Source organism: Hippoglossus stenolepis, chromosome 3 (assembly GCF_022539355.2).
Source record: "Hippoglossus stenolepis isolate QCI-W04-F060 chromosome 3, HSTE1.2, whole genome shotgun sequence".
Lineage (NCBI taxonomy): Eukaryota > Metazoa > Chordata > Actinopteri > Pleuronectiformes > Pleuronectidae > Hippoglossus > Hippoglossus stenolepis.
The window spans coordinates 14,001,616-14,028,464 of NC_061485.1; the positions used below are offsets into that span (position 1 = coordinate 14,001,616).

General features: G+C 41.9%; 3 protein-coding genes across 6 annotated transcripts; 2 read left to right on the forward strand and 1 right to left on the reverse strand.

Annotated features, from left to right (window-relative positions):
* Positions 1 to 883: 883 nt before the first annotated feature.
* Positions 884 to 13,528, forward strand: pbrm1l (polybromo 1, like). 3 transcript variants are annotated; one of them, XM_035151596.2, is made up of 30 exons: positions 884 to 1,006; positions 1,322 to 1,488; positions 1,611 to 1,708; positions 1,874 to 2,021; positions 2,347 to 2,496; positions 2,767 to 2,883; positions 3,119 to 3,187; positions 3,277 to 3,375; positions 3,462 to 3,547; positions 3,673 to 3,764; positions 3,839 to 4,055; positions 4,185 to 4,326; positions 4,484 to 4,569; positions 4,757 to 5,036; positions 5,137 to 5,242; positions 5,828 to 6,467; positions 6,655 to 6,878; positions 6,965 to 7,156; positions 7,337 to 7,494; positions 7,591 to 7,833; positions 8,804 to 8,949; positions 9,072 to 9,229; positions 9,327 to 9,510; positions 9,594 to 9,798; positions 9,932 to 10,130; positions 10,220 to 10,375; positions 11,120 to 11,281; positions 11,672 to 11,736; positions 11,885 to 12,098; positions 13,097 to 13,528. In XM_035151596.2, the coding sequence occupies exons 2-30, from the start codon at positions 1,348 to 1,350 to the stop codon at positions 13,258 to 13,260; spliced, it is 4,941 nt and encodes a 1,646-aa protein (XP_035007487.1). In that variant the 5' UTR covers positions 884 to 1,006; positions 1,322 to 1,347; the 3' UTR covers positions 13,261 to 13,528. The 3 variants fall into 3 exon arrangements, with proteins under 3 accessions (XP_035007487.1, XP_047195219.1, XP_047195218.1); XM_047339263.1 differs by having other exon boundaries at positions 10,220 to 10,291; XM_047339262.1 differs by having other exon boundaries at positions 3,682 to 3,764.
* A 797-nt stretch (positions 13,529 to 14,325) lies between these two features.
* Positions 14,326 to 21,200, forward strand: stau1 (staufen double-stranded RNA binding protein 1). 2 transcript variants are annotated; one of them, XM_035151597.2, is made up of 15 exons: positions 14,326 to 14,538; positions 16,251 to 16,558; positions 16,881 to 17,002; positions 17,124 to 17,280; positions 17,409 to 17,565; positions 17,670 to 17,841; positions 17,957 to 18,052; positions 18,388 to 18,600; positions 18,678 to 18,821; positions 18,937 to 19,083; positions 19,154 to 19,229; positions 19,316 to 19,626; positions 19,711 to 19,833; positions 20,242 to 20,321; positions 20,427 to 21,200. In XM_035151597.2, the coding sequence occupies exons 2-15, from the start codon at positions 16,366 to 16,368 to the stop codon at positions 20,512 to 20,514; spliced, it is 2,079 nt and encodes a 692-aa protein (XP_035007488.1). In that variant the 5' UTR covers positions 14,326 to 14,538; positions 16,251 to 16,365; the 3' UTR covers positions 20,515 to 21,200. The 2 variants fall into 2 exon arrangements, with proteins under 2 accessions (XP_035007488.1, XP_035007489.1); XM_035151598.2 differs by having other exon boundaries at positions 14,327 to 14,538; positions 17,124 to 17,268.
* An 892-nt stretch (positions 21,201 to 22,092) lies between these two features.
* Positions 22,093 to 25,396, reverse strand: rdh20 (retinol dehydrogenase 20). Its single transcript, XM_035152390.2, has 5 exons — positions 24,816 to 25,396; positions 23,936 to 24,034; positions 23,654 to 23,799; positions 22,991 to 23,122; positions 22,093 to 22,879 (listed from the first exon to the last, which is right to left on the reverse strand). Exons 1-5 carry the CDS (start codon positions 25,266 to 25,268, stop codon positions 22,762 to 22,764), a joined length of 948 nt encoding a protein of 315 aa, XP_035008281.1. The 5' UTR covers positions 25,269 to 25,396; the 3' UTR covers positions 22,093 to 22,761.
* Positions 25,397 to 26,849: the final 1,453 nt, after the last annotated feature.

Genomic DNA, 26,849 nt, shown 5'->3' on the forward strand with positions numbered 1-26,849 from the left:
CAACCTGCTACTGAGGATGAAAAGAATACTTTGAACAGCTAATAATATAAATTAATTCATATAACACCAAAAATTGGCCTAAATATGAACCACAAACTGGATTCAATATCTCTCTGATACCTTTACCTTGTTAAATAATAACCACAATTAAAATTATACATTTTAAACTGGGCTATTTGCAATGCTTTTACGTCATTTCTGATATTGTGTCCACCCTTTATGTGAGGGTAGCTCTGCTGTCCGTAAACGATGAATACCAAGGTGTGATCACATAGAAAACAATGCCACTCCTTGACTTCTGAATAAAGCAAATAAAGTTCACAGCTGTGGTCTTTATTTTGAAAAACTGTAGAAAGTGTCAAGTAGAGAACCAAAGGCAGTGAACACTTTGGCTATGTTTTTGATAATTAATCATCAATCATTTTTAATCATGACTAACAATTTTGGTCTTTCTCAGCTCATCATGACTCAGAAGCACTTAATAAAACATTAACAATGATAAATAATAACAACACGATATATAATTTTGGCTATTTTAATAATCATAATCATAATCGTAATCGTAATCGTAATCGTAATCGTAATCGTAATCGTAATCATAATCACGATAATAATAATGCCTTTTTAAAGCAAATCACTTTAAATTACCGTGTTGTTAAAGTGTGTTATGTAATAAACTACCTTCCCCTACAGTGTCACATGGTTTAATAGGCCAGAGTTATGCCTCGGTTACAGACTTACATTACATTAAAAACTAGGAACTACTTCTCTCTAATATATATTTTTATTATGTTAAAGATATATAATTGTCTATTTGTAGAAGATGTTTTCACAGGAAGCGTATTCTCTTTGATGCAGTCCTTCTCCTAAGCCCTAGAGGGCAGCGCTGTACGATGTGGCGCTTGCACTTCTCTTCCGGGCAGGAGTTTTCAAACAACAGCAGCTAGCCAGCTAGCCGTCACACATTTTAGCTCAGGGATCTAAGACAAACTTTGCTGCGTTTTGGGTAAGATTTTTCATACTCAGTTTCTGTATCCATTCACCCCAGAGCGTGTGTGTTTTATTAGGTAACTTTATAATATGTCGCTTCGCTGTGTTTGTAGGAAAGCGACGGCAGCTACGATAATATGCTAACTGCTGCTCGGCTCTTTGCTTTGTTTCATACATTCATGCTAATGCTAACGCTTCACTTCACACTACTACTCTAGTTGAGGATGAACAGATGAGCGGCCAATGCTCCCTTTAACCCTTTTAATCAAGCAGGTCTAACCCGGGTTAGAATCCACACCGAGATAAACCCCGTTGTGTTGTATTTTTGCAGCTAGCGGGCTAGCTTGTTGATTAGCGATGTCGGCGAGCTCGAAGAGGAGAAGGGCCACTTCACCCTCCAGCAGTGTCAGCGGAGGGGGAGACCTCGACGATACCTCCTCTACTCCTGGAAGTGGCAGGAAGCGAAGAAGGATCTCCAATGTTCCTCCTGTAGATATGGTGAACACACTCATATTTATTGTATTGGTTTTATTTGCAGTCAGTGTTGGATTTGCGTTATCGACCGTTAAACGAGTTGATGTGGAGTCTTATCTCTTCCCGTGCACCCTCTGCCCTCTCAGATCGCGGTTTGCCACGAGTTGTTCAACGCTGTCAGGGACCACAAGGATGAGCATGGAAGGCAACTTTGTGACGTTTTCCTGAGGGTTCCAAAGAGAAGGTATTATTATAGCATTAAAAACTGGCCAAGATAAATCCTGCACTCAGGAAAAACACACTATTACACACGTATTACTGTATTTCAAACAGAGATCTGAGAATCTGACTGTGTGTTGTCATGAAACGCAGCCTGTGGTGATGTGTGTCCTCTCTTGTACCTTTTCAGGAATCTGCCTGATTATTATGAGGTTGTGTCTCAGCCAATTGACATGACAAAAATTCAGTATAAACTCAAGTCAGAAGATTATAACGATGTGGAGCAGCTGACTGCGGATTTCCAGCTCATGTTCAACAATGCCAAATCATTCTACAAGGTATGGTTTCGCAAAGAGAGTACTTTGATCATGAATCATTTATTCATGTATTTTACCCAAAGTACCCTGTTTGAAAATATCAATTTAAAAACTGATTCTTGTTAAAATCTTGTTTTTAATGTTTATTCTCCCTGTATTTTACTATATTAAAGTATAACTAGTCCTGTAATAAATAAATTATTTCCGTTAATTCATAAATAATTAATTAAAATAGTCTTGTATAATATTTACAAGGGAATTAGATTATGTTTCTAATTTGTATAATGGCCCTCAACTGACAGTCTTGATGTATTCATTATTTTTTCCCCCATGTTCAACCCCTCAGAGGGACAGTGAGGAGTATCAAGCTGCCTCTAAGCTGTGGCAGGTTTATCTCCAAACAAGGAGTGAGTTTGTGCAGCCTGGAGATGGAGATGATGATGATGAAGATGCTGACGACATGATGGATAATCCAGGAATGTCAACAGAGGACGAGGCAAGTGATAGTACTAATTACATGTAGTGTTAAGTTACTTTGTCTGTCTATAAGATCGTCACTAACTGTACTAGCTGAACTTATGTGTGTAGCATATTAAACAATGAAATATGTCAGTCCCCTTCAATGAGTGAAATGTGAACATCCCATGTATTTGTAGATGAAAATGCTTTAAATCTGCATTTTGTGGTGACTTGAGTTTATTGTATAGAAAAACAAGGGCTGCTGTGCTACATGAAACCTAATTCATGCATAATTATCACCTTTCAGACCTCAACTGGTAGTTTGAAGGAGGTGTTGGAGCAACTCTTGGAGGCTATAGTGTCACACGCTGATCCCTCAGGGCGTCTGGTCAGTGAACTGTTCCAGAAACTGCCTTCCAAAGTGGTAAGTCCTTGAAGAGTCTTTGGGTTAAGATGATGCCCATGAAACTGATATGTTTTTAACATTTATTTTGCATCTCGAACAACAATACATGCAAGTTTATGATCGATTAATAAGGCCTCATTCATGCTAAAGCAACCCATTCGAGTTTTACTCTAATCTACGGCAATTTAATAGTGTAAACAATTTTTTTCCCCCATCTTTTTCTCATCAGTTTGTATTTATCTGTCTTTTCTAGCATTACCCAGACTACTATGCTGTTATCAAGGAGCCAATAGATTTGAGAGCAATCGCTCAAAGAATACAGGTAGTCCTCTGACTCACAAACTGAAAATGAACTATTGTCAGCACAACATATTTTATTCTAACTAGCACCAACTTATTTCATTCGCCTAGATTGGATACTATAAAGGTGTCAATGCGATGGCCAAGGACATTGACCTGATGGCCAAAAATGCCAAAATGTACAATGAACCAGGATCTCAGGTTTTTAAGGTAAACTCGTCTTTTTGATTACTTTTCCCTTTTCAATAAGATTTAACATACCCTCAAATAATAACAATGGTTATCTTACTGTACAGGATGCGAACACCATAAAGAAGGTGTTCATCCAGCGGAAGACCGAACTTGAACATGCTGAACCCACTAAATCGAGTCTTCGCATCAGGTATTAAACAATAATAGTATTTAGTGTACAATTATTTTTTTAGCGCAAATCACTCCCTGATACAAAATGGATTCTTTCAACATCTTAAATGATGTAATCCTTGTGTCATAACCGTTACTATTCAGAAATCGCAGGTCTGGCCAGGGTGATCGACTTTCTGGTGTCAGCGTCGCTCTTCACTATGGTTCAGAGAGTGAGGACGACCCTGTTCTCTCTGGTAAGTATTGTTGCTTTAAGATGAATACGTTGAACTTGTGTTTGTGTAACAGCTTACTACATGCATGTTTTTAGGGTCTGTGTGTTATGATGAGGGAGAGTCGGAGGCTGAGAGTCAGAGTTCTAGTATGGAGATGAGTAACCCGATCTTCCAGCTGTATGAAGCTGTGCGGGGCGCCAGGAACAACCAGGGCCAGGTCTTCTCTGAACCCTTCCAGCACTTGCCATCTCGCAGGGAATATCCCGATTATTATCAGCAGATCAAACAGCCCGTCGCTCTGCAGCAGATCAGGTAAGAAACTCTCATTCAATATATACAAGTCAGCAGTGTAGAAACATTTTGGTTAAAAATCATTGCTTAAAAGTTCTGAAATTGATCAATTTTCAATTTAATTTAAGTGAATTTTGTTTTGTTTTTAAGGGCAAAGATGAAGAATGGGGAGTATGAAAGTGTGGAGCAGATGGACACTGACCTCAATCTAATGTTTGAGAATGCAAAGCGCTACAACATGCCTAACTCAAGCATTTACAAACGAGCCTTCAGGCTTCAGCAGATCATGCAGGTAATGATTCTTCAGTTATTTTCTGTCAGGTTGTGCTGGAAGATATTTTCAATCCACATAATTTGAAACAGACCAGTAAAGATCTTCCCATATCTTGCGTACAAAGATGAGTGTCTGTTGTGATACTATATGCATCTGTCTCTTGCTCTCTGGACAGGCCAAGAGGAGGGAGCTTTTAAGGAGAGATGATGAAGATGGTGACAGCATTTTGTCATCTGATGCTGGGAGTGTCAAGAGGAAAAGGTACAGCAGTTTTAAAATTTCTAAAATGATCTATTGCTCTCTCTTAAACCACAGACGCTTCTCTAGTCTGTTTCTTAACAAAATAATACAATACATCACCCTTATTGTGTTATTCTTGTATTCTGTTCTTCTGTATTTTCATTCATGCTTATCTGTATTATATTTTTGATTTTTTTTTTTTTTCAAGCCACAAGAAAAATGTCAAGAAGAACAGAATGAAATCCCTTTACACTGCAGTTTTCGATGCCAAGGAGTCAGGCACCAGTCGGCGTCTGAGTGACCTTTTTATGGTTAAACCCTCCAAAAAGGACTACCCTGACTACTATAACGTCATCCTCGAACCTATGGACATGAAAACCATTGAACACAACGTCCGCATTGAGCGCTACACCACAGAAGAAGCTCTGATGGATGACATGAGGTTGATGTTCCGTAACGCCAGGCATTACAATGAAGAGGGATCTCAGGTAGACGGTTTGAACTAGTTTTATTGAGTTCTGACAATATTGTATGCACAATTTTACCATAAAATACATTCTTGTAACACCCAGTGTTTGGATTACATAGGTGTATAATGATGCTGACATTCTGGAGAAGATACTGAAAGACAAGCGCAAGGAGTTAGGACCTTCCACTGAAGAAGAGGACATGGGATCTCCAAAACTGAAACTAAGTAAGTTTGATGATATCAAGTGAAATTGCAGCTTGTTTAACTTTACATTGTTGCTGATAATCTTCTAAAATGTACCACATTTTCATTACGGTATACAATTTACTAGAAGAGATTTAAAACAATTAAATTCTCCATGTGGAAGACGCCAATTTATCTTTTTGCAAAGGATTTCATTTTTCTATCTAGTTTCTCATTAATTACAGAGACAGATGTTGGCCTGTCAGAGTCCCAATTTGTCCTCCCACAGTTTCATAATGAACCAAATATTTTACACTTCTCATAGTAACATAAAAGATCTGCCAACACAGAGTCTTCAGTATCTTTACCTGTTAAACACAAAATATTTGCAGGGCACATTCAGGATCACAGCAGCAGAGAAATCCTTTGTTTGGTGATGTCGTGATTTGTCTCCCCCTCACACATTCATTTTTTTCCCATTCACCGTGTACAATGGCAACTGTGAAAAGGCTAGCTGAGAGATTATTAGTCCTTGCAGTGGTCTGTGCTCTATTGAGTGCTTTCATGTATTTGTTAGTAACACTATTTTTTTACAATACATAACCTGGCTGTATTTTTTTTTTTTAGGAAAGAGTGGTGTTTCTCCAAAGAAGTCCAAATACCTCACACCCCTCCAGCAGAGGTTGAATGAGCTCTATGATGCTGTGCGAAACTTCACTGATCGCCGAGGTCGGCGTTTGAGCACGATCTTCCTCCGTCTGCCATCTCGTGCCGAGTTGCCTGACTACTATGCTACCATCAAGAGGCCCATCGACATGGAGCGCCTGCGAAGTCATATGGCGGCTGGCCGTTTCCAGGATGTTGAAGCCCTGGTTGAGGACTTTGTTCTCATGTTCAACAACGCCTGCATATACAATGAGCCAGAGTCTCTGATCTACCGGGACGCTCTGCTGTTGCACCGGGTGCTGCTGGAGACACGTAAGCAGCAGGAGGGAGGCGAGGACTCTGGGCTTCCGGCTGTGGGACTTCTGGTGAGAGAGCTGATCAGGAACCTGTTTGTGTCAGTGCTGGGCCACCAGGATGAAGAGAGCAGATGCTACAGCGACTCGCTGGCTGAGATTCCTGCTGTGGATCCAGCCTCTCCTGAGAAGCCACCACTTAACTTTGATGTCATAAGGATGAACGTGGACCGAGGCCGCTACAGGAGACTGGATGTTTTCCAGGAACACATGTTTGAGGTGCTGGAGAAGGCACGCAGACTTCACAGGTATGCACATTTATTTAAAAAAGACATGATTTCTATGTTAAGTAGTCTGAGGCTGTCTCAGTAAAAATATTGGCTCTGTTTTTGTTTTCTGGTTCTCTGTAAGCACATATTTATGCTTTTGTTAGGGTTACAACAAGATTTTGTTCACATCAAAATAGAAAAACCTTTCACCTTTGTACTTTTGCAGGACTGACTCTGAGATATTTGAAGATTCAGTGGAGCTGCAACAGTTTTTCATTAAAATCCGGGATGAGCTATGCAAGAATGGAGAGATTCTCCTGTCCACTGCGCTCAACTACACGTCAAAACACCTGCACAGTGACGTGGAGCAGGAAAAGAGGGACAAAATTCCCAAAGAGTTTGAGGAAGACAAGCAAAAGAAAGAAGAAGAGGACGAGGAGGATAATAAAGGTGTGTGAACTGTTTTTATAATGGACAGGTTTAAAAATGTTGATGTGGTATCCATTTCTAATGATTATACATTTCTACCTTAAAAGATGGTGAGAAAGCTGGAGACCGGCAAGGAGAACCATGGCAGTCGGAGTCCGAGACAGAGCGTGTGTACACTAAGGAATGCACCTTTGAAAACCACACCTACCACGTAGGGGACTTTGTGTATGTGGAGCAGTCGAAACCGAACCTGAAGCCACACATCGTCTGTATTGAACGTCTGTGGGAGAATGAAGCAGGTACCGTACTCAACTGTTTTTTTTAGTTTAATTCTTATAAGAAATGGTTTTAAACAGCTTTTAGATAGAGGTTTGTTGTGTATTCTAAATAATGATTATTGATGATTGCAATTTATCCATTAAAATGGTAAATTCTTAATTTTCCTGTACTGAATATTTGCATGTATTTGTGTTTTGAAGGTGAGAAGTGGCTGTATGGTTGCTGGTTCTACAGGCCCACTGAAACCTTCCACCTGGCCACACGCAAGTTTCTGGAAAAAGAGACCTTCAAGAGCGACTACTACAACAAAGTGTCACTCAGCAAAGTCTCGGGCAATTGTGTGGTCCTGTGTGTGAAGGTAAGACCCTCTACAGAAACATAACCACATAAAGAAAAGTGTTTTTACTTTGCAGAATTGTCCTAACCTATTCATTACCTTTTCTGCTGCCTGTAGGATTATTTCAAAATGCAGCCGGAGGGCTACAGGCCCGAGGATGTGTATGTCTGTGAATCCCGCTATGCTGCCAGGAACAAGTCCTTCAAGAAGATCAAGATATGGGCCATGCCTACGAGCTCTGTGAAGTTGGTCTCACGAGACGTGCCTATGCCCGTTGTCCGTGTAGCCTCCATGTTCGCCAAACCTAACCAGGACAAGCTAACAGTCTCATATGCAGAGAGTGGCGGTTTTGTGGAGAAGGTAAGGGGATGCTATATTGAACATGGCCAATTTATGTTGCCCAAGTTTTGATGTCTTTGATGAGAGTAATTTGTTGTAAATTATGATTTTTTTTTTTTTGGTCTCACTGAGCTGCTCATAATTAACTGTTAAATAATGAATAGCTGTCCAATTAATAATAATTAAATATGTGGTACTAGTGGGAAATACTGGTCTACTAGTGTAAAGGATGAGGCTGGAGTTGAGGTATAAAACAATCCAGAGTGTATTGTGTCCTAGCTGCACAGCGTCAGTTGGTTCAGTTGGATTAGTTAATTGTAGATCAGTTTCTGGATCTTGGTGTAACAGTGGAGTAATGATTTGCAGGAAGTGTCGAACAGGCGCAAATATTTTCAAACCCCTTTTCAAAGTCTGTTATATTAAGCTAAACACTGAACCGCACTGGTAAACCAGCTTTTACCCCTAAGTGGCACTCATTGGGGTATGAGTGTTCATTTCTCATTGTTTAATTTTGACCGTTTTGCGTGCACCACCCAGGCCTCTACTGCACTTCATGTGGCCATACTTGTCAGTGCCACTGCACTTAAACATACAAAAAGGCAAAAACTAGGTATGAAAGTACAAATATTTAGACATAGCAGGAGAGTGTAGTGACTCCAGTCCACTTGGTGGCGGTAATGATCTATGATCTATTTTATGTTGCCGGTCACCAGTTAGTTAGTCTGTTTTCAAACAAATATAATGTTATATACCATGTTGTCATATTGCTTACTGCTAATGCAATACAAGATACAATTTGGGTTTAGGTTGCGCATCACGTTCATCGTGACAAGTATCAGTTCAGCCAATTTGCATGGAATTAACTGGTTAAAGCTCCTACATCAGACCAGACAGGCAAAACTGAAAATCAACCCAACTCTAACCCAGTATTTAAGTTTATTTGTCACAATATAAACACCCACCTGGGTCCTCTGTGTGTTTATTCAAAAAGGAGAGGGAGGATGTCCCTGTGGAGATGAATGCAGCTGAGCCCGGTGGTCAGCACTATGAACAGTTGCGCTACAACAACATGTGGTTTAAAGTGGGAGACTGTGTTTACATCAAGTCTCACGGTCTGTCAAAGCCCCGGGTTGCCAGGTGAGTGAAAATATATTTTTCTCTCTGGTGTAAAAAGGCCTCCTGAGGTCTAATAAGTCATTGGTGCTATATAATTATTATGGAGATATCAATGAATGGAAATATGATTCCCTTGATTGCAGGATAGAGAAGCTGTGGGTGCAGAATGGAACTACTTACTTCTTTGGACCGATCTTCATTCATCCAGAGGAAACCGAGCACGAGCCCACGAAGATGTTCTACAAGAGAGAAGTTTTTCTGAGCCAACTGGAGGAGACTCTGCTCATGACCTGTGTCATAGGTACTGCCTTGATAACTTCCTAACACGAATTTGAATGTTGACGTTCATCATCAGTTTCATTAATAAACATGTTCTGTCCTTCCTCTCTGCTCTCCAGGCAAATGTATGGTTTCCCCTTTCAAGGACTTCCTGTCATGCAGATCCACCGAGGTTTCAGAGGACGACGTCCTGCTGTGCGAGAGCCGCTACATTGAGACTGAGAAGCAGATGAAAAAGTTCAAGGGTCTCAAACGCTTCTCATATTCTGCCAAGGTGGTGGAGGACGAGATCTACTATTTCAGGTTAGTCAGGGAACCAGAAGGCTTAATTTGTTACATTTTTTCAAATTTCCTCAAAGCCTAAGCGTCTCTTCTGTCTTGCACAGAAAACCGATGGTGCCTCAGAAGGAAGCCTCACCCTTTTTGACTAAGAAGATAGAGGAGCTTGAGCTTAAACTGGCCGACATTGAGGACGGAGATGATGATATTGAAGATATGGATGATGAGGAGGCTCCAGTAACACCTTCTATGCCTCAGATACCAACGCCACATGCAAGCGAAATGGACACACAGCCATACACACCTTCTCAGGTACCTTGACATCTCAAAAAGCCCAAATCTTATGTCCAAAGGCTTAAACCCCCTGCTACTAAAACATACACAAACACACACACATAACCAGTTTGATTTTTTAATTTGCATGTTTGTTTGTTTTTTCATGAAGTCCACTCCCAAAGTAAAGGGCTTATCGAAAAAGGAAGGGGCCAAGAGAAAGATCAACATGAGTGGCTATATCCTGTTCAGCAGTGAAATGCGAGCAGTCATCAAAGCTCGACACCCTGACTTCTCCTTTGGGGAGCTGAGTCGACTCGTGGGCACCGAGTGGAGGAACCTCGAAACTACCAAGAAAGCCGAGTATGAAGGTGAGAGTGAGAGCTGATTCGTTGTGAGAGACCTTTTTAATGTGAGCATTAGTCAAAACTTCAAATCTTTATTTTTTTTTATTTTGCAGAACGTGCGGCGAAAATAGTGGAGAACCAAGAGCGCGACAGACCACCCCAGAAGCAAGCATCCCCTAGAGCAGGTACCCCAGTAGGGGCACTGATGGGGGTGGTGCCTTCGCCCAGCACTATGGGAATGATAAACCAGACCATGACACCTGTGTCAGGTAACCCCTCTCAGAGACAGCACGAGTGTTTGGCAACAAGGCAGCAGAGGAATAAGGCTGGACTATTTAATCCTCTAATTTTCTAACCATTTAACGTGGATGGAATATTGACCTAAAAACTACATTTACAAAGCTACATTTTTTCTTCTTTTGCTGCTGTTTCATATTGTTTTACATTTCATCGTTCTATTTTACCAGCTTCATCTGTGAGACTGCATGACATTGACTGCATGATTGTTATTTAACCATGAATCACTTGGAAAACCAAACAAACTCAACTTTCATGCTCATTTTACTCGCTAACATTTCTCAGACCCATTTGTATTTGTCTGCCCCTTTCACACACTGAACCTCTGACATCACTGGCTATGTTCAATCTGGTGGTTTTTATCATGCACAAATTCAATTATACTGCAGATTTCAGTGTCAGGAAGCTTAAAGTAAAGCTATACAACCTGGGGTCACTCTTAAGTTCTCAGTATACCTAACTGATTGAATCATATCAAATATAACATTTACAGTGATTAGAACTTATTATTTTTTAAGTTTTACACTGAGATATTGCTGCTTCTGCTCCCCCTAGAGTTGTAGTTACACATTTTGAGAAAGTAAAATAAGTGAGCATGAATGGCTCAAGGTGCATGTGTGAAAGGGAACGCAGTAGTAGTGCATGTTATGTTAGAGTCAGCTGCATGTCACTTATGCATGGATATGTTGTCCTCTCCTCCGCCCTCTTCCCCCAAGGCATGATGGGAGCTTACGGCCCACCTTACATGCCCATGCAGGGCCCCCATGAGGGCTTGTTGAGTGTGGCAACAATGTCACCTCACCCTGCAGGGGGGCCCCACCTGCCTCTTCACCATCTCCAGCAAGGTATTCCTGGGTACCCTGGCATGCCTCATCAGGGTAAGGGCCACTGTCCTAGCCACACCTGCTCAGTCAGTCACATCCAGTCGTGTCTCTCCTGCTGGAGGGGTTTACCTGGTGCAGAGGCTGCACAGCCGAATTCACTCAGCGAGCAGAGGCAAAGCTCTCTGGTCTTCAACATCCTTTCTCAAAGTGCACACATCCCACCACAATAATATACAGGATCCATACACACATTCACAGATACAGTGTAATGCATGTTAAAACTGAGACCAAACAACTAACATACAACTGATATTCAAACTAACATTCAACCGGTATTCAGAAACATTTCTACTGTACAAATAATTGTTGTAGATCTTAAGAGAAACCAGTGTGAGTTTTCCCCAGGTGCTGAATGCAGAGAGAATTAATACTGTCATTGAACAGGTATGATGGGAGCTGGTATGAATGGCATGGCAGGAAGTCCGGGATCAGGAGCCTTTATGCAACAGGTGAGGCCCAGTCCCGAAATAATAGACCAAATGGATTTTTGTTGAATTCAAATGAAAATGTTGTTCCCTACATAATTGATCATATAATTAAATATTCCTCTTTGTTGTTCCACATCCTAATAATTATATTTTCATTGTTTGATTTTAGCCTGGGATGTTCAGCCCAGGACAACTCGCTCCTCCTCCATATCCAGGGCAGGGCCAGTTAGGCCAGCCCTCACACCTGCAGCCCACCACCCCCATGTTTGTGGCTCCACCACCAAAGACCCAGAGGGTGCTCCACTCAGAGGCCTACCTGAAGTACATCGAGGGCCTGAACTCAGAGTCTGCCACTGTCAGCAAGTGGGACCAAACACTGAAAGGTGGGGTTCCTTAAGTGGTCTTGGGGTTTCTCTCACTGCCTCCTGGGTGAGGGGTGTTTGTCTTGGTATGTGTGTGAACAGAATATCGATAGAACAGAAACTTGATTTGACATGTGGACACATTAGATTGTATGTTTTATATTGATGTTTTTCTTCATAAATAAAGATTCCACATAAAGATGATGCTTCTGCATAAAGATTTGAATGCATTTCTTTTTAAAATGTTAAATTCATACTTTTAAGAGCTGGTTTTTCTTTCAGTCAAGTCGTGTATGTTGATGTAGAATGTTTCCTGTTACAGGTAATGTGATTATTGTTCACATATAAATGAAGAACAATAAGTGATAGTCTGTAAATATATAAATATACGTCAGAAAAGCATTTCAATATTATCCACAACATAAAATGCAGGGAGGTATAGTGATGGATGGGTCTCTGTCCGTTTGTCTGTAATCTTATCATTTCAGGAGAAGATCTTAAAATCATTTGGACATGAAACTTAAAAATTATGTTAATCAGGTGGTGAAAGTGGTGCTTCTTGATATTTTGGGTTTCTTGGAAGTTTTGTACGTATTTCAATGGCAACTAGTTGGACTTGGCTAAATTGAGAGTAGTCTCAAAGCAGAACATTTCACCAATAAGCAACAGGGCACTGAATTACAGGACCAATCAATACTCTAGACCTAACACTTGCTTAAATCAACTATTAGATACAATAATCAGAGACTGTTCAGCTGCATATTTACTCCATTTTTTAGATTTAAGAAATCTACTTTTTTACAAACAATCAGCTTTACTTTATCACTGAGGAAAATATTACAACTTCAGCACCAAATGATCTGCTCTTTCTACATGTGTGGGTACCAGAGGGATATTCCATCTTTGCTATCTTGCTGTCTTAATAAGCATAAGCATTTGACTCCAATTTTAACCACTTTTTGCAAAAACCTACTGTTTATTTGTGTATTCTAATGCAGTACCCTTTGTGTCCACAACAGCTCAAAGGCGAGATGCTCACCTGACCAAAGAGCAGGAGAGCAGGCTGCCAGCTCACTGGTTGAAGAGCAAGGGAGCCCACACCACCATGGCGGATGCACTGTGGCGCCTGCGTGACTTGATGCTGAGAGACTCTCTGAACATCTGTCAGGCATACAACCTGTAATCTGTAGGACACGCTCAAACCACTATAACCAGCTCTCCCACTGCTCTTATCCTCAAGCTACAGCAGAGTTTAGGAAGGATTATAGACCACAGAAGCAATATTTTATAGTGAATCATGATCAGTTTTATATTTATTAGTTAACATAATGAGCTTGATAGTGATTTGTGTGTCATTCTTTTTTTTTACACCATTTAGATGCATTGTGTTGTAAAACCAGGTTTTTTTTGGCTCACTGATACTTCTAAAATAAAATTCTGAATACCCTGTTGATGCTGTTTGTTACGTCATGTACATGTGTTGGTTTGTAAGCAAGATTACACAAAAACAACTACACAGATTTCTACAAAACCTGTTGGAAGGATGTGGCATTGGTCAGTGAAGAATCCATCAAATTGTGTTGCGGATCCTAGATTTTTGGACCGTGATGAAAAAATCAGGCACATTTACGAAACAAATTTGTGAAGTGTGTGAAATGTGCTGCAGCTTGATTCAATTGCAGGGGACTGTTTGTGTTCTACTGCTGAGTGCCATGTGTAGCTTTAAAGGGATAGTTAACAGAAAAATGTATATCCACTCATTATCTACTCACCACTATGCCAATTGAGGGGTGGGTGAAGTGTTTGAGCCCACAAAACACTTGTGAAATATCAGGGGTAACTTGGAAGATGCCACAGGAGCAGTATGGAGGCATTTCAAGTTTTATTTTCAGTTTTTTTTACATTTGAAGAATCCCTCACCCGTAACTTCAACTATTATAAATATAGTATATTTTTAAAAATCATATGTATTGGATTTGGCTGCAACAACGTTTACCCCTGAAACTCACTTCACCCACCCCTCCCTCAGCATAGTGGTGAGTAGAGAATTTTTTCGTTGAAACATCCCTTTAAGTGCTTGAATATGCTTGTATTACCCATAGACTGTATGGTATTACCCACAGACTGTATGGTATTACCCATAGACTTTATATAAAAGGGTATTACCCAGTCTGTCTTCAGACAATAAGAAAACCGAGGCACCTCTTGACGTGTCGTCAACCCTGCTTTATTTTGAAAGCACGTCCGGTCTGCGGACGTCACTTCCTGCAGACAGAATCGAGACAGGGCCATTCTCTTTAGTGTTTGCCGTGTCTCCCCAATGTCCATCTCCTCACCGCCCGCATTTTGATACCAAAACAGCACAGCCTGAGCCTTGAAACAGCCTCTAACGAAGGCACACGTTAGTAGACCAACGTGCCCCATGGAGAAACTTAAAAAACTGAAGTAAAGGAGCGACGAGGTGAGCTTTACTTTGTGCTCTGACTTGTCCGGGGTTAGCCAGCTAGCTAGTTTCACCGGCTGCTTCCACACTCATGGGGTTTTTAACGATACGTGGACTTGATTCAGTGAATAAACTAGTGTCAGGTACTAGAGTCGATGAGTTGACAGTCCGGCTTCATGCAGACAGACTTTGTGCAGTGTCTTAAATGTCAGGCTGTGTTTTTTTCCTGCAGAGGTTGTTCCATCATTGTCATCCATCCCCTCCTCTGTAGCTAGCCAACCGGTTAGCTAGTGTTTTCCTCAGGGAAAGCCCCCGGTGGCCTGATATCATCACGAAACAGTTACTGTCTTTCATTGGGAGTAATGTCTGCTTTATAGACCTTTGCACAAACATGGTGGAATCACCATAAACTAAACGAAGAGAAAGTTGTGTTAATATTTGCAGCGATTAATGCTTCACATTTGCAAAAGCTAGCCAGCTAGCATGCCGGTCCATCCCTTTTTGAAGCTATCCAACTTCAAAGTAAATACTGTAACAACGTAGCTAGTTTGTGTGGCTAACATTAAGCTACAAAATGCACGTTTTAAAATCAGTGCAGACGAGTTGTATTTGTTGAATCACAGTAGTCAGAGGCTCCCAGGGCCCTCAACAGCCGGACTGGGGTCCAAACCTCGCAAACCAGCATCTTAAATGAGAATAAAATCATGTGTAGGTTTCTAGATCAGCTGCATCCTCACTGACAACCAGAGCCAGAAGTGAGAGAGGAGAACACGCAGACCAAGCTAACAGTGGGGTGTTGTCTCACTGTTTCAGCAGCTAGTCAGTGTCGCTTCACACATCACATCCAGTGTTGTTCATGATCATTTTGGCCTTGTTCTCGTTTGCTGTGACTAATAAAGTTGCCCTTTTAATGCTGACATGCCGGCTGAGCTCTGTTTGGATCCTTTACAAATCACTGCCTACTCTCTATGCATGTATGTATTATATTCAGACCCTCATTAGTGATTTCAACGCCGAGCAAGTAAACATTTGCACAGGACAGTTTTAAGATGCTCATCATGTTGCTCTGCTCTGCTGTTCATCTAATGGCTTGTAAATAAATGTGAAACTTGAGACAATCTATTGCTTCAGATGGAATATTTTCTCAAAAATGTTGTCATGTGCAGATTTGATATGTAAGTTCAGGAAAGACAGGTTCTGTAATCGCTATCAGGGCAGACACCAGAGCTAAACTGAAATATTTTCCCATGTTGGTCATTGAGGCTATATTCTGCCATATAGTTAGAAAGGGATCATTGTAGTTATACTAGAATCAAAGACAAAGTATCAGATGACATACTTTGCATGGAAATGTGCATGTAAATGTACCAGCTCAAAGGTTAGGAGTTGAAGTTGTTGAAGCTCAGTAGGATCATTGTTGCCTCACAGTGAGAGGGTGCTGGTGTCAAACCTGATCCAGGCAGCTGAGGCCTTTCTGGGGAGAGTTTTGCTTGTTCTCCCCCATCTCTGCATTAGTTTATCCCACTATCCAAATACATTCCAGCTGAGTGACTTGGAAACGAAATCATTCACAGGGGGTTGTCTTTGTCTCAGGCCTGTGGTTGGCAACCCTTTCCAAGGTCATATCATTTATCCTTTTCCTATGCCTTTTCTTTGAAAATACTGTAGTTTACCTCCATTTGTAGAAAAGAATATAACCATATTTTTTATCTTGTGTTTTATTTTTCCAGGCAGAGCTTACATTCACACCTCCTCAATCAACAGTTCCTCCCACTTTGGCATTCACCATTGCTGAACTGGTAAATTCTAATCTTGACCTCAGCCAACTAAGCTACACCAACAAGGATGTCCCAGCTCCAGTTTCAGTGTCCTTCTAGCCCCATGCCGGCTGCTCCTGCCCCACTGCAGCTGGGGCAGCCACAGCCTGGTTACAGCATCCCCTGTGCCTCAGGCACCTTGCCCTCAGAGAGCGCGAGCCAGCCCATCAGGAGCTCCGCCCTCCCTGCAGGCTCTGCCACCCCCTACAATACCACCACAGGTTTGTTAAGAATATGTATTTCTCCTTTTTTTTTTAACATTAAATCTATAGTTTGTAATGTGTCAACTCTTGTTTAGCCCCTAGTACTTGTGGTAAATACCACATGTTTTAGTTTTCTTCTCTTTTTTTTATTTACCATAAATTCTAAAAAATCTTCCACTCATTATTTTAAATTTTAGTGAAATGTTTAAAATGTTATGCTTAATGTCAAATGTTCATATATCTCTGAAGACTTTGGGTATTTGTTTTCAGACTTTAAGACAAGAATCCTCATTTTCTGCTTGTGTTGACACTTATTTTTGATCTTTTTATGTTGTTATAGTATCTAACATGGCAAACCCTAAAGAGAAGACCCCCATGTGTTTGGTGAATGAGTTAGCCCGTTTCAACAAGATCCAACCTGAGTATAAGCTGCTTTGTGAGCAAGGACCAGCTCACTCCAAGGTATGTTGAGAGTAACGTTAACGAACTAGCCTATGATGTAATTTCATCAATGCTGTTCATTTGCAGTAGGTTTATGTGAGTGAGTCACAATTGATTTGCCTCTGTCTCCTGCTTTGGTCAGATTTTCTCAGTGAGACTCACACTGGGAGATCAACACTGGGAGGCGGAGGGGACCAGCATCAAGAAAGCCCAGCATTCCGCTGCCGCTTCTTCCCTCGCTGAGACAACGCTTCCCAAGCCCACCATGAGGACCCCCCGCAACACAGGCAAGAACCCAGGTGGGCGGTTCCCACTGTCTCTGTCGCAGTCTCTCTCTTTTTCTCATTGCAATGTTTTGCAGAAAAGGGTTTGCTCATGTGTATTCTTTATCTTTGGTGTGTTGGTTTTGTTTGTGTTGGGCTTGTAGTAGATGGCATGACACACACTATGGAGTTGAATGCACTATGTATGAAGCTTGGTAAAAAGCCTATGTATAAACCCATCGACCCATACCCGGGGATGAGACCGCCAAACTTCAACTACAACGTCCGAGCTCCAGGGCCGTACCAGCGCTCTATGCAACAGTGAGTTTCCTTCACTTGGGAATAAGATGAGGGCATTTTGGCTATTTTAATGTCATTGAGTCTCTTTTTGAGATGGAAAACAAATTACTTTCTCGTGTGTCCAGGTACTATTACCCATTTCCTCCAGTGGGTCCAATGTTATATCACATGGAGCTCTCCATTGGAGGTCAGCAGTTTGTTGGAAAGGGACGCACACGGCAGCTAGCCAAACACGAGGCTGCTGCCAAGGCCATGAAAGTGCTGCAGAAGGAGCCAATATTGCAACAGTTGCCAGTGGTGAGAAAAGAAGCACAAGCACACACTGTATAAGATAGTGTGAGAAACCCTCTGTGTGCGATTCTATTCAGACATGCTGCTTCTCTCTCTTTAATATGCATTCTGCTGTTGACAGATGAATGGAGAGCCGGAGGAGGAGAATCTCAACAAATCCGAAATCAGTCAAGTTTTTGAAATTGCACTTAAGCGAAACTTACCTGTCAACTTTGAGGTGATTCCTACATTTCTCTTGATAAACTTTAACAGGAAGAAAACAATTTAGCCATACAGTAGAGCTATGTTGGTTTAACTTTGTGTGAACTTTTTGTGTATGAACCAATACTGAAACAACACGTGCTCAAGAAACAAGAAGTCAATTAAGACATCTGGTAGTAGTATCTATTATTTTATTTAATTACAGTGAAGAAGAAAAAAATTAATATTAGTTAATTGTCCAGACTGTGTATATATACAACATTACAACACATCTTTTCCAGTTCAGTTTTAGAAGATCTGTGTTTTTCTGCACTCTTTTCTGAGAGTAATTGGAAACTCCTGTGTTTAAAGGTTTTAAAGGAAGAAGGCCCTCCACACATGAAGAGTTTCTTAGTGTGTGTTACAGTCGGGGAGTTCACTGGCCAGGGCGAGGGAAAGAGTAAAAAGATTGCTAAGAAGCTTGCGGCAGCAGCAGTGCTGAGGGAGTTGAAGAGGCTACCCCACATACCCAGCGTGGAAAAGACGCTTCCACGCATCAAAAAGAAAACCAAATCCATTATCAAGGTAATGAATCTAATGGGTTGGAAAAAGGATAATCAATACAAACCTTAAGACGCTAAATTAACATGTCACACCAACAGCTGCAGACCAGCCCAGAGTATGGTCAGGGCATGAATCCCATCAGCCGCCTGGCTCAGATCCAGCAGGCCAAGAAGGAGAAGGAGCCGGAGTACAGCATGGTGACCGAGAGAGGTCTACCGCGGCGCAGAGAGTTTGTCATGCAGGTGAGTCAGCAGTAAATGTTTCCGTAGCAAGACTTATGGCTCTGTTTTCCTTTGCCTGCTCACTTGTCTCCCATTCAGTTTCTGATCTGTGTATGCTATGTGTTCTGTGGCACAGGTTTCCGTGTGTGGCCAGTCTGCCGAGGGACTGGGACCAAGCAAGAAGGTGGCAAAGAGGAACGCAGCAGAGAAAATGCTGGACCTCTTGGGATACAAAGTGCCTCAGCCTCAGCCCCCCAAACCGGCACTTAAAACTGACGAGAAGGTACAGCCAGACCTCTAACAAGCAAGTCATGGTAAACCTTCATGTACTTACAATGTTTTGTAATATTTAGACCCCAGTGAAAAAACCTGGTGATGGGCGTAAAGTGACCTTCTTTGAACCTGGCTCCATAGAGGAGGTGGCACTGAGTGAGTTTTATTATCTGTTGAAGGAGATGTCCTCTCATAGTCATGGCTTTGTTTTATTGAATTCTGTTATTATTTCCCCTTTGAAGGTTCTAAGGAGGAGGACTTCCGACTGCCTTACATGAGCCACCAGCAGCTGCCTGCAGGAATCCTGCCCATGGTACCCGAGGTGGCTCAAGCAGTCGGGGTCTGCCAAGGATCCCAGGTCAATCGACCTTTGCCCAACCCAGGCAAAGCCACAATCACTGCCATGATTGCCAATGAGCTGCTTTACGCAGGGGCATCCCTGACTGCTGAGACTATCCTAAAGAACAAAAATAACCTGAACCAACTGCCCCACGGACCCCTCACCAGGCCTTCAGAACAGCTCGGCTACCTTGCCTCTGTGCAGAACCTGCAGGTAAACAACCGCTTTCAACTCAGTAAGGCCACTGACCTTCATGCATTTGATTTAAAGAGACTAAAATATGATGTCTTATTACAGGTGGAGTACAAAGATTTCCCCAAAAACAATAAGAATGAGTTTGTGTCACTGATTAACTGCTCATCCCAGCCACCGCTCATCAGTCATGGGATTGGGAAAGATGTAGAATCCTGTCATGATATGGTGAGTCTGAGAAGAACAAGTTATGTTCAAGCTTCAATGCTTCTCCACAGTCTAATGTCTATGTACAAACTCATGTTGTGAAGAGTGGCAGCATTCGTGAGCTCCATTAACCCGGAGAGAAGAACGTTCCAGCAAAAAAACAGAACACATCCTCAGTGCGGGCGGGGGTGCTTTCAGTCACTCAGAAATGACCAGAAAATGTTATAAACTGATTGTTTGAGTTCGGCCCAAAACAAACATGGTAAGAAAAAATTGGTACAGATCGACTGCTTCCTGTCCCCCAACTTCTCTTTAAAGAAGAGCATCTGCTACACGGACATTGTACCGTTTTCTTTGCAGGTTGCTACTCTAGTGAGCAGCAGCTGAGTCGCTCACTACAGTAACTTAACTGATTCTTCACCTCCACAGGCTGCACTGAATATACTGAAGTTGCTTGCAGAGTTGGACCAGCAGTCAAATGAAAGAACAGGAAATGGACCAGTCTCTGGGTAAGCTCTGACGTGCTCACTCTGAGCCTTTTGTTGCACAGATACCTGAATTACATACAAGCTCAGTCCGACCTCGAAAGGCACTGACACTAAATGTTTCCGCAGGTGCGGCAAGCAAGAAATGGAAGGTGACTTGCACCTCAAACAGGCTAACTCAAGCACATTGGCACAGACCCTGGATGGCACTGTTTAAATGATCAGGTTTGGTTGTCTGTAAAAGCACTAGAGAAAACTCCGACACTGTGTTCTTTGTCAGTTTTAGAAGGCCACAGAAAGCTCCGTAGGCTCTAAACCCTCATATTCACTGTTCCAAAAAGTTCACAGTTAAACAAGACTGATAGAAAGCATATAGTTTCCTCTCCTTCACATTGTTTAGTTGGACATATTATTTATTTTCTTGCTTTGTAGTTTAAGTAGCTGCATCCCAGTCAAGTTTACTTGGTGGGGAGTAAAGGAAGCGACTAACTGTGAACTCTTACTTTGCCTAGAATCTGTTTCCTCTCTGTGAGACCTACTAACTCTGGTTTTTAAGTGTTTTATGTTTTATCCCCCACTGAAGTGGTTCATTTTACATGAGGTTTGGAACCTCTTCTTTTGTCTCGGATGCAGCTCGCGAACCTCTGTTGAATTTCCTAGAGTGCTTTATATCAACAACCACAAGTGAAGTGTTATTGACATTACCATGTAGGGCTGGGAAGAAATTGTGACTAAATGTAGCGCGTGATGTAATGTGATGTTGTCTCTGATGTGTGTGGCGGGGGGGGTTTTCCCTGTTGCACCAGTTCTCCTCATTCTCCTGTTTCCTCCCCTATGTCAACCTCCCATCTCTCTCCGCTCCCCATGGTTATTAAACCTACGTGCTTACGTGCACAAAACAAACACTTTAGTTATCTTGTCTTTTTCTTTAGTTTCCAACGTCTGGATGAGGATAATATCTCTGGCTGGGTGATTATTAAATATTATAAAAGTGGTATCATATAGATATGATAAAAACTCATTTTAATTGAGCAAATTTATCAATGCAGGGGTCTCATCGAGATCCATTTTCCTGCAATGCAATGTTATGCAGCAAGGCACCGCATTGGCCAACCAACATTTCACCCATTAGAAGACTAAACCAATGAAATATGATTGCTTGCATTAAATATCAATTTGATCAAAGACTGTTGAGACTGATGAACTATTGCAGGCTTGCCCACTGCTTACATTTGATCTTAAACCCTGGTTCTGATTTTCTACATACTAAAAGTAATTTACACCTCTTTAAACCTGCGTTTGTTTGTTTGTAAATTATAGTTATGGACTTGTACAAAAAAACAGCTGGACGGATTACCATGAAACTTGATGGAGGAGTGTGTTGTGGGTCAGGTAAGAACCGATTAAATGGATTCTGATCAGGGGGCGGATCCAGGATTTTTTCTTTGTCATTGTGTGAAAATCTATCGCACATTTTCCCGGGGGAATAATTCATGGCTCTTGATGAAAAACAAATCAGGCATGTTGAGAGGACTCATATCTATGAGTGTGTGAATTTCGGTGCAGCCTAATTGCATTAAAGGGGACTGTTGCATGGGCCTTGGTGGAGGTATGCACTCTACTGAGTACTCTAGTTTTCATAATGAAGTATTCAGTGATTTGCTTTTGATATGAAGCTAAAATCGAGACATCAATAAATAATAATAAATCTTGTTCCCAGAAATGTTTTTTTCATTTTTATTTACGAGTCTCAAAAAAGCTCAGTTTGTGACATTAGTACCTTGACCGGAGAAATTGTAAACAGCAGCAGATCTAAACATGATGCTGCAGGGGATGACTCATTAGTCATACCGCCTTCCTTTTGCATGAGAGCCTTTCTAGGCAGTGATTATGTTTTACCGGATCGCTGCTGTCTTTGGAGATTAACCATGTTTTGTGAGCACAGTCTCGTAAACATACTGCACATGTGCACTGACACAGGCATAATCCACAAGCAGGCCCAGGATGTTTTCTTTTTCCAGTTCACTTCCAGCGCCCTGCGTTTGGCTCATTTGCATATCTTGTGCAGTTTGAAAAGTACACAGTGCAACACACACAAATCCCTGGCTCTGGTCTGATTGTGTGTTTGTATCAGTGGTTTTTATTCATTTTATTTAATGTCAACGTAAAACAGAACAATAATCATTTAATAACAGATATTCAAGACGGTTCCCATGTTGATCAGTTCAGGATTTAATCACCGTTTTGAAGGGACTTTAAACTTTGTCTTAACAGAAATTGTTTTGTACTGATGACAACTTGGCAGAGTTGTCGTCTAGTACAAAATCTAAAGTCACTTCGGTTTGAGAGTCGTTTTGACTGTGCTCAAGTTGTGATTGAATCCTGGCTGTAACATTTTTCACTTATATATAATAAACCCTCTATAAACCCTTTCAAATAATAGTTCATCTTAATTTTAAGGTAACTATGCAACCTTAATGCAGCCATTAGACGCCTGTTTCTTGGTCTCGATGAAGGGGTACATGCACTTGTCGGAGCCCATGAAGCGATACACAACAACATTGGATTCCCACGGCAACAACCTGAAAAAGAGCACGTGCAATGGGCTGATTAGAAGTGAAACGCACACATTGAGAAATTCCCCCTGAAGAAGAAGAAGATGTATTTATGTGAAGCTGTGTCTTTGCACTTACGCTCTGGAGAGGAAGGGGAGGTAGGTGAGGCGGGGGATGCACACCATTGGTTGGTCTATCAAGATGGCGTTCATGGCCTGCTCCACGCAGTACTGGGGCTCCAGAGGGGGGAGCACCAGTTCCACTTCCTCCCTAACAGTGGCACCAAGGAACTTTGATGAGTCAGTGTGGGATTTCGTGACAGCAAATACATCTAAACATAGTTTGCCAGTGTGATGGACGGCCACTTGATTCAGCTATCAACTACTGTACTGATTCTGCACTTGGAGGCAGTTAATTTGCATATTGAAGTAATTTAGCTTAAAATATCAGCAGAATTTTTTGATTTAAATTACTATTATATGTAGTCTTATTATAGTATTATAATAACTATAATGTGTCATCTTTTCAGACTAAAATCCATGATAGATTCCATACATTTACTTTCAGTTAAATGTGTTGTTGCAAATAGAACAACTTTACAATACTTACCAATAGGAAATGTAGTAACACGAATATTGATGGATATTGGTTGTGAGTTTACAGTCAGATACAAAAGCCTACTTTACTTAACCCGGTTTGTAAGTCAGTCCATTCAAAACATTTGTTAGCAATCAAAAACGATAAGAAATGGCAGGTGTAAGTAAAGGAGAATGGACAAACATGATAATTTTGTGGACGTACCGTATCTTGCAGCCTTCAAACATGCCCGTGTCCACAATATAGGGACACACAAGTGTAGTCTTCACTCCTTCAACCCCCTCTGCCAGGAGCTCATGGGCCAGAGACTCGTGAAAACCCACTGCAGCAAACTTACTGGCACAGTAATCCTGTCCAAAATCAAAAATAACACATTATTTTTCTGTTTGCATGATGTGCGTTTGACTTGGTTACAAGTGAGTGTCCCAGTAAATCTGTCATATCCTAGTGATGCAGTGATTTGTTTTTCCCACCACACCGGTTTACCTCGACACAAGATGTGCTGAAGAGGCCGAGGACGCTGGCGATGGTGACGATGTGACCGTGATTCTGGGCCTTCATCTGGGGGAGGAAGGCCTTCACTGTCTGAGACACACACACATACACACACACACGTTGCAGTATGAGGCAACAGTGTTCATATGACTTGCAGAGACTTAAATATTGCTCAATGTGAGGGAAGATTATGTTGCATGAGCAGCTTCATATTAAGAGGCTTTCTATGGGAACCCTATAGTATGTATAGGTTGAAGGGGGTAAAGCTGAACACAATATCCTGCTCTGTTGGGCTGATGATGGAAAACAACTTAAATCAGTGCTGAATCATTGTCCATGTTGGACTTAGAAAATGAGTCCATACCAGCCCTGGCTAAACTGTTTTTTACTGGGTGGCTGTGGCTCAGGAGGTGGAGCAGGTCGTCCACTAACCAGATGGGTTAGTGGACGACCTGCTAACCAGATGGGTTAGTGGACGACCTGCTAACCAGATGGGTTAGTGGACGACCGGGTCTGGCTCCTCTTGTCTGCATTACAAAGTGTCCTTGGGCAAGATGCTGAACCTTCAAGTGCCCCTGATGGCTGTGCTGACAGTGTATGTGTGACACAGAAAGTGTTGCGTGAATGTGTGTGAATGTGACTTGTAGCACTTGGAACGGTCGATAACTGTCAGTTCTGATTTTATTTGCCCAGATGTGAACAGAATTTGTTTTTCCTTTGCGGATAAAATGTTCTTGACACTGCAGATAATCTACATATTATGGACTAAAAATATATAGTAATTTGACAATAATTAGTGTGAGCTACATTCAAATCAGTTTGCAAGCCTTCTCTTCATCATGCATCACCACACTGACATGAGAGATCTCACCCAGAAGAGGGCGTGACAGTTGACTTTCATGGTCTTCTCAATCAGCTCATCGGGACAGTCCAACATGCGCTCCCCTGCCACCACTCCAGCATTGTTCACCAGTATGGTAACATCTCGGCCCAGGTCCTTCCTCACGAGGTCTGCTTTGTGGTACACATCCTCCCGCTTGGTCACATCCACCGTGTAGGTGTGCGCCGTGCCCCCCATCTCATGCACCAGCTTGGCTGTCTGCTCATTGGAGCTGCTGTTGATGTCCCACAGCACCACCTCTGCCCCGTGCTTGGTGAATTCCTGAGCGAAGAGGCGACCCAGGCCGCCTCCTGCACCAGTGATCAGCACCAGCTCACCATCCACAGGCTTGGTGCGTGGGCGCAGGACCACCCGCACAGAGTTACGCAGGATGAAGTAAATCACATCCAGCAGCATCATCTGGAGGTCCATTAGAAAAATCATTTTGATCTAATCTACCGCTGATGCTCCTGAGTGCAAGATGTCTGTGTATAAAATGAGTTAAGCTTCACACCTGTGTCCTCCTGCCTCTCAATGTTAGGTTGTGTGATGCCGACAGCCGAGCTGGTGCTGCTCTCCTCCTGTGACCCTCAGCCGCCAACCTCGGTTTATATAAACACTCTCCTCCCTGGATTAGAGGAAATACCTTGAGCTCCAAATAGAACCACTTTTGTTGTAAGCTGTGAACGTATGCGTTTTCACCCTGCACGGGAAAATAACGTGCCAGACGGCATTACAGTGAGTCGCAGATTCTTGAAGTTTGAACGTCTTTGTTAGGAACTTTGCCATGTTGACACCTCGAACTTACTGGACACGTGAACCTGTCGTATGTACCAGTTCAAATCGTTCCCCCTAATCAGGCTTCATACCTCTATGTACCCAGTTTGTGTAAAACCAGAAAGGAATGGTGGCTAATGTAAGTAAGTGGTAAGTGGATTTCATCTGATCATGAATTGTTGTTTGATCAGAATCATTTTTAAACCAGCTACAACTACTATTTTTGCTACCAAATTAGAAAAGTAAGAAGAAAGTTGGTGTTAAAACGTCACCAGTAAAGTTCAAACACAACCCTGTAAACTCTTCCTGGACAAAAGGACATTACAGTGGCCCGTGGTTCTATCTGTGCAGTGAGCTCAAGCTAAATTAAATTGGGTGCTCAGTGAAGTGACACCGTTCAGGGATAAGGGTCGGTCCCGTTCGAGTTCCCTGCTGCAGTGAGAATCATTTAAACTGAGAACATAAGGAGATTATGCATATGAACTGTAAACCTCTGCATTGTTAAGTCCCAAGAAGGGACTGCTTGTTGTGTATCACGTTCTTGTTTTCTAAGTGAACACAGACGGCCTTGTTTGCTCCCAGTGTGCACATATGAGCCGTGTTCAGCAGAGCAACAAGGTTTGACCCGTTTATTATATATTCTGTATATGTTTTTTAAAGTAGTTCAGAGGTTGTTCCTGCTCTCCGGGGCAGCCATTGTTTTTCACAGTATGCCTCAGGAGACATTTATCATGAGTGTCAGTTGTGTCACTGATGCAGCCTTGTTGTGAGTGCAACAATAATATGTATTTCAGAAGACGTCTAGTTCCCAAAATCTTAAAAAAACAGATTTATCGACAAATCGGTCAAGGCTGTAAGAATGAGGTAGGTTTAAATACTTCAACGACAGCCGCAAAGATCGCATCAAAGCAAAGGCCTTAAACCTAGTTTGACATCTGAACAGTGACGTACAGATCAAATGGTGCAGATCCAGTGTCGCGCTGTGTCTGACTGTTTTTTTCTAGACAGTTTCTCTGTAAGAAAGACCATTAATAAAAGGCTTTAATTAAATGGGAAGCCGTTCCACCCTGAGCTATTTGTCTACTGGGTTAATTAAATCAGTTTAACTTGTGAAACATGATAAACAACATTTATCTATATACCTACATTGGATTAAAAAAACAACAGGTTTAAATGTGTTTAAATTGCATTAGGACCGCTGCCACCGCTAATAGAATTGTCCCTCCTCCTTCTTGATTGGAAAACTGT